Source organism: Sebastes umbrosus, chromosome 4, assembly GCF_015220745.1.
Source record: "Sebastes umbrosus isolate fSebUmb1 chromosome 4, fSebUmb1.pri, whole genome shotgun sequence".
NCBI lineage: Eukaryota > Metazoa > Chordata > Actinopteri > Perciformes > Sebastidae > Sebastes > Sebastes umbrosus.
The window spans coordinates 7,372,315-7,379,412 of record NC_051272.1 but is presented as its reverse complement, the minus strand read 5'-3'; the positions used below and the strand labels follow the sequence as shown (position 1 = coordinate 7,379,412).

Here is a 7,098-nt window from a genome sequence, read left to right as displayed (position 1 = left end):
GTAGCCTACTGTGTTGATATTAGGTGGCATGTGCTGAATTTTAACATCCAGAAATCATTTTTGCTTTAATTTCAAGACATAACTTAGTATTGAAAATCACTAGCAGACTGGCAGCATCTACAGGGCTTTTTGTGCCTCATTTTACAGATGAATCTGACGGCTCTTCAGTAATCTCTTTCATAAAGAAATACTGTAGAAGACAGTGACCACTGCTACTAAATATGTTCCCTCAATGCAGTCTCATTGTATGGGAATGTTATATTTAGGAGACCAGGGTTGGAATATTTCTGGTAGCAGGATGGTGTTTATGGGGTTGACCTCGGTGCCCTCAATGGTAGTTCCAGCCCTGTGGTAAGCATGAAGTGGTATAAGAGAGGTGGTTTTTAAATCAGCTAACGGAAGCTGTTACATAAAAGAACAGATAGTCACATCACACTGGTTTTGTATCATGAATCCTTTAATCATATCCTGAAACAAAATAGACTTAGTGTGCAGTGAAGAAATAGAGTAAATAAATATAGTTTCTCAGAAATACACAAATTTGCTTGATGCTCAGGATTTTATTTTCAGGACCTATACTTGAAAGGAGCAGAATACAGGCAGGCCTCAATGCTGGACATACAATCGAAGGGTCTGACTGGATCAAAACAACAACGGGAAAAGAAAAAGAAAACATTGCAGCTACAAGAAGAGAGAAATAAAAAAAAAACACAATCACATGTTCACAGAAAGAATATTGTCTGGTCCCCTAAAATGTAACCTCGGCCTCTGGGATGGTCGTCAGTAAATCGTACTCCGTTTCAAGATGTACGGCCTCCGGGACTTGGTGGTGTGCGCCGCTTGCCTCTTCAGGATGTAGGGGGATTTTCGTTTCAGCGGGGTGTCACTGTTCTCCTCTAAATATTCTTGAGAGTCGTGGAGTAGCTGTTAGGGGCAGAGAAAGAGAGAGAGGCACAGAGGTGGAGGGTGAGTGTCACACGACGAGGAGGAAATGGCAGGTTAACACGTGTTTCGTTGCTGAGTGGCAGGTAATGGGAGGCTACGCTGGTGTAGCTGTGATTAAATGAGGGCTTCTCCTCTGTGCTTCCATGCATGGCAAAACAGGTGCTAATCTGCAGTCGCCGTGTTAAGATTGAAAAAAAAAAAGGACAGGAGGAAAATGATGGAGGACACGGAGGAGGAGACGAGGAGGAGGGGTGAGGGAGCTTATTTACTGGGAGAGGATGGATGGGATCTAGTGTGCATGTGTTTGAGATATTTAGTGTGTTTGTGTGAGCTTGTGTACATGTGTTTTTATGATTTCATATCGGCCAAAACATGTTGTTATTGGCTTTACTGGCTTGTTGTTGTTTTGTTTTTGCTTTTTTTTTGCATAAACCGTTAGTAAAAGTACTGTCTCATGGAACTGGTACTACTAAATATGTTCTTTCTCCTTTATATTTGAACCAGAAACTCACTTCCTTTTAAAATCATTTCAAAGGGACACATCGTACTTTCATAATCTGTTGCAAGTTGCTTTGCAGACATTCAGTATGAGAGCGGCGGGAGGCCGGTGTTTAGTTTTGTAAGTTACGTTAATGATGTTTGTCACGTGTTTTGTAGTGCCGGTTGTCATGAGAAGTTTGTTGCGTGTTTTCCGTCCTGACGTTACTTTGTTTCCGTATGTGTTTTACTTAGTTTACATACTTAGTTTGAGCCTAACCATGATGTTTTCCCTTAACCTAACTAAGTGGGTTTCTTGCCTGAACCTAAATCAGTGGCGTTGTTGCCCCCTGCTCGTACTGCACCTTCATACATGTGTAATATTCAATTTTCTGCGAGGCAAAATGTGACACTGACACATTATCCTCTGGTGGACCTCTGGCGGGTCTATTACATGCTTTGGTATGATTGACACTAAAAGAGTTTTAAAGAATCAGCTCAACTTATAGCTTATAATCATTGAACCAATCTGAGAGCAGTAAGAAGTTAGTTCCTAATCAAAAAATAATACACATGAATGTGAATATGCATGTCACACATAAATGCACACCACATGCTGTCATGGAAAAAGACTTACTGAAATAAAAATGAAATACCTAAAGCTACAACAGCATTAACACACAAACAATACACACATCTTTAAAGGATGACCACTTCTTCAACCAGTGTTTGTCTGTACATGTGTGTGTGTGTGTGTCTCACCCTCTCCTCCCGGCTCTGCAGTGCTCCACAGATGATTTGCAGGTTGTATAGCTCCTCCAGCAGCTGGAGGCTCCCCTCCCTCAGCTCGCCGCCCTCCTGCTCCTCGCTGCTCCTCGCCTCCTGCCGCAGGCCGTTCACCATCCTGCACATCTTGACCAGCGACACGCGCCAGTAGGGGGCACTCTGCTTATTCTGTTTCATCAGCACAGAGGGAACAAGGGAGGAGGCGGGGTGGAGGGGTGGAGGGGGTGTTAGTTTGAAAAGGATAAGGTTTCAAATTGAATACAGGAAGTGATTGGTTTTTCAAAGTCAAAGCTTGGCAATAAATTAGATCCTCGTTGCGAGGAGATGATTTGATTGAGTTTCACTTAACGTTGTGAACTGAGGTGACGTGAAAATTGAGTTCAGAGAAGGAGAGACCACAGACGATGAAAACACAAAACATATTGAGACAATGAAGAACTTTTTTAATTTCAAATTTCATTATCTACTTATTGCATTTTGCACAAAATTTAATATAGGGTTTTAGATCCATATGAAATTAGCGTGGACACAATAACGAGAACACCTATACAATTAAATGTAATTTAATCCAACAGCCCTGCTATAATCTTATTGTTGTGCTCAGGTTACAACTGTGATAGAAATTATACAACTGAAGAAACTATTAAATAGTGATCATGTGGTTGATGGTTATTCAGTCCATCTCCCATGTGTCGTGGGGATAATTCTTATTTCAGAAAAATCGTCATTGATACTTCTTTCACGATGTAGTCATGTATTTGGTATCCTCAAAATGTTTTTGTTTTGTATCCCAGGTCTGAATCTCACTCTTCATGGATGTTGAATCTCATGTTTTACGCGTTAAGTTTTGTCTTTTATATTTCAAATAAATTGAATTGTTGTCTTGTTTCATGAGCAGATGCAATGGATCAGCCTTCCTTAGCCTTCCTGCTAACCCACCACTCTTTCATTTGTGTCACTGAAGTGCTGGTGGTCTAAATGCTATTGTGTTTTTACACTTGAAGCAGTAAAAGCTTTTGCAATTCCCTTTAAGAGGCGCTGAGGACGCATTTGAGGCTCTCCCTTTTACATTGTGATCCAGTCTGCAACGTGTTGAGAGGGCAGTTAAGATATATATGTGCTATCTCTTAAACATTCTTAGGCACCAGACACCCAGAGTGATTGTGTTATAATCTAGTTTGAATGCTCTAAGACAGTGGAGGGCCCTCTGTGCGTGCGTGGGCTGGCGATCTCATTCACATTGCCGCAAAGACCTCTGGTTGTCACTGAGGATGATGGAGAGATTCAGGGGGCGAGGGGGAAATTGTCGCTTTACGTCATCATAAATGGCCACAAGACCTCCAAGATTTTGCTCCCATCGTTCATGAGCATCGTAAGAATAGAGTCTCCTGTGATGTTGTAAAGACGGAGCCATGTTGAATACAGGTGTGGGGGGGGGACATGTAATGAAAGCGGTAGAGACGTCAAAAGAACAACACACCAGGGACCAAACATGAGCAGCTAAATCACTCATTACATCAACGATTTTAAAGGGTTTTCATTTAGTTTTGTGAATGGGGTCAGGTGTGTTTTTAATTGTGCTCGAAGGTCACATCATTCATTAGGATCCTCTCAGGTGATGTAATAACTTTGAGGGGTGGGATTAAGAGCTAATGCAGTGGTCCAATATTCTAACAATCCCCAGCGGACCCGTTGTTATTAACAAATCAGCCTTGTCTCTGTGACGATTGGATTTTCCATTAGAAAGCCACCAACATATAGCTACTACAGCCATACATTACCGTCTGTTTCTGTTTCTTTAAAGGTCCCATGTTGTAAAAAGTTAGATTTCCATGGCTTTTATATTATAAAGCAGGATAAAGTGCTGTATTAATACTGTGAAAGTATCGAAACGCTCAATACACAGAGAAATACAGAGCCCGCATTCAGAAACTGTGCTTTTGAAACACAGGATTTCTGTCCATTTGTGATGTCACAAATGTATAATAAAAAACGTAAGCATTCTAAATGTGTCCCAGTTTATTTCCGGTTGCAGTGTATGTGAATGACATCAGCTGACAGGAAGTAAACGTGAACCCATATTGTTGGGTATATAATACAGGTATATTCAGACGGACAGGATGAGAAAAACAGTGTTTTTTGAACATTAAAGCATGTAAACATGTTTTAGTAGAAACACAAAATACAAGTATGAACCTGAAAATGAGCATGATATGGGACCTTTAACATTTTTTTTTTAGGTGACTTTTTAAAAGTACTGCAAAAGCTCAATCTACATTCAAAGATCTAGGGATGAGGAAGGGGTCAATGTCAAAATCGGCCAGACTAACAGCCGTGTGGAATAATGCCATCATGTTCAATAGAGAAATAAGAGCCAGGGAGGAAGTCCTGCATCTAATCAGATGAGAAGAAGAGTGGACGAGCAGGTCAATCAATTTAGCTGTCGCTTAAATAAAAATGTATCATATGATAAGAGAGCCACAAGTATCTTCTACCATACTGCACTTTCCCGCCTCTTGAGCACTCTGTCACCCGGCAAGTTATATTATTACAATCATCACCCCCTGAGCAACCTCCGAGCATCAGCAGCAATGAATCACATGGCTGATTTGTCAGCGTCACGTCTCCGTATACGAGCACCGCGGTTATTTATCAGATAGAGAGAGGTGGAGGACGTGTCGTTATGATGCTGTCAGGTCCATCTGACTCCTATTAGGCTCGGCCATCCGTCTCATCGTGCCTTGAGTTTCCACCCTCGCCAACTTCCTCCCTCAGCTTTGCCTTAAACTCAAACATTAAAAATCATAAAGTTACTGAATAACTTCCCCTCAGCTCTTATTTTCATCTCAAAGGAAAAGGCAGTGGGGGTGTGTTGATTAATTTTGCTCTGCACATTTGAACTGTATAAAAGACTCATATTTAATTTCCAATCCAAACAAGGTCAGTCTGAATGTTAGTTCAGTCTGACTCTTATAATAAATTATTTATCTCCCACTCAGCATGAACACAGCCAAAAGGGGATGCTGTGACTGGATCCAGATTTCATGAAAGAACACCTGCAGCCTCTGTGTTGGGGTCAGCTGAAGAGATGTGAAGGGTCACACTATAGCTGACCGGGTGGGTTGGAGCTTTTTGGACACTCAGTCTCTGATGCCACATACATGTGCTGAAAAAAAAAAAAAAAGAGGGACTCTGTACCTTAGAAGTGAAGAGACTGCTGATTAGCTCCTCTTCCAGCGCTCGCTGATCCTCGTCGACATCTGTCAGTTAGAAGAGAAGCAGAAATATAACCTTCAATCAAATGTAATCAGGAGTGAAATGAATCCTGCGTAATAAATGTCAGTGAGATATGGACATATAGCATGCTCTTTATCTATTTGTCTACTGGCATTTAGACTCTTCTTCTTCGTGAGCTGAAGAGTTTAACACATTTACATCTCAAGCACCATGTGAAGACAAGAGAGAGTGAAGCAAAACCCACATTACCCAATAAGGCTTTGTTAATACCGTTATTGATTTTGAGGATTCAAATGGGATAAATCAAAGTTTAGTTAAGTCACAGGCTGAATGCTCATTGGCTCAGTTGACCAAAAGTGACTTCCTACTCTAATTCCCCATGGATTTAGACTTGTGAGCAGTTCAGTGCAGCAAGTATTTGATGTGAAAATACATGAATTAAATAAATACATTTTTAAATTTCAAATAATAAATCTGGTTGCTCTGCTGTGGTTAATTTAGACTCTTAATAACCTCTACATTTTAGAGGTTCCTTTTTTGTACACACTTTGGTTCAAATGGGTTATAAAACATTTAAAAGAGGCATCATTACGTTGGATCTTTGAGGGAAAAAAAGGAGTTTATAGGAGCCTAAAATGGGGGAATCCTGAATCAATAAGTCACAACTTGTGCAGAAAATAAGAGGAATAAAAGTCTTGAAGAAATATATATTTCTACTGGAAGAAATTAACTCAGGTTGAAGCCATTTTCATAAATTGTGGCACCAGAAAAATAAGTAACTTATTTTGACAACTATAATGTTAAGAAGAAGTTTTTGACGTTGAATGTTGTTACTCTGTGCACACGACATCTATTGCACGTCTGCCGTCCTTTAAGAGGGATCCCTCATCTGTTGCTCTTCCTGAGGTTTCTTCCATTTTTTTTTGTTAAGTTTTAACTCATCCGATGAGAGGGTCGTACCGTAAAGGACGGAGGTTGACGTATTCTGAACAGATTGTAAAGCCCCCTGAGGCAAATTTGTGATTTGTGATATTGGGCTATACAAATAAAATTGACTTGACTTGACTTGACGTGCAAATTCTTATTTAAAAAGAAATACATATGTCCATGATTTCTATGCAGTTTTTCAACACTTGCAACATCACCAAAATGATCCACCTGTTGCACACAGTGAGTCATGTGAGAGGTAAAGGCTAGACTTGTTCCATACTTTGCTTTTCCCCTATTTTGTTACTATGAATAAAGTCAATGATTCATCATAAAATCATAACCTGAGAGATGCTTACCTGTACAAAGTCCACCACATGTGAAACAGAGGAGAAAAATACACGCCAACTGTGCCTGCATCTTGATGTGTTGAACAAACAAAAAGAAAAAGAAAAAGGATCCCACAGTGAAGAATTCACCAGAGGAGGAATCTAGTCCATAAGGTTAAAGGTCAGACAGCTAAAGAGGCTGGAGAGGGGATCTGTGGTGATGCTGCTGCTGCTGCTTCCTCTTCCTCTTCTTCTTCTTCCTCTTCTTCTTCTCTTCCAGCTCCAAACACGCTTCCCCTTCCTTGCAGTTTTCTGGCTGGTTGTGAAGTGCGGTGGGCTCCATTCCCTCAGCTTATAAGAGCCAATGTGATGTCAGAGCATCAGTCTCTCTCTCTCT

General features: G+C 40.7%; 1 protein-coding gene across 1 annotated transcript; it reads right to left on the bottom strand.

Annotated features, from left to right (window-relative positions):
• Window positions 1–414: 414 nt before the first annotated feature.
• Window positions 415–7,029, bottom strand: nts (neurotensin). Its single transcript, XM_037767810.1, has 4 exons — window positions 6,732–7,029; window positions 5,407–5,468; window positions 2,185–2,376; window positions 415–924 (listed from the first exon to the last, which is right to left on the bottom strand). The coding sequence occupies exons 1-4, from the start codon at window positions 6,790–6,792 to the stop codon at window positions 781–783; spliced, it is 459 nt and encodes a 152-aa protein (XP_037623738.1). The 5' UTR covers window positions 6,793–7,029; the 3' UTR covers window positions 415–780.
• Between the last annotated feature and the right edge of the window lie 69 nt (window positions 7,030–7,098).

Bases quoted from the DNA above. Each gene is read 5' to 3' on its own strand.
- nts (XM_037767810.1), bottom strand. From the start codon at position 6,792: ATGCAGGCACAGTTGGCGTGTATTTTTCTCCTCTGTTTCACATGTGGT. The intron at 5,469-6,731 runs GTAAGCATCTCT...TCTAACTGACAG, and splicing joins ATGTGGTGGACTTTGTACAG to ATGTCGACGAGGATCAGCGA. The intron at 2,377-5,406 runs GTACAGAGTCCC...CTGATGAAACAG, and splicing joins GCAGTCTCTTCACTTCTAAG to AATAAGCAGAGTGCCCCCTA.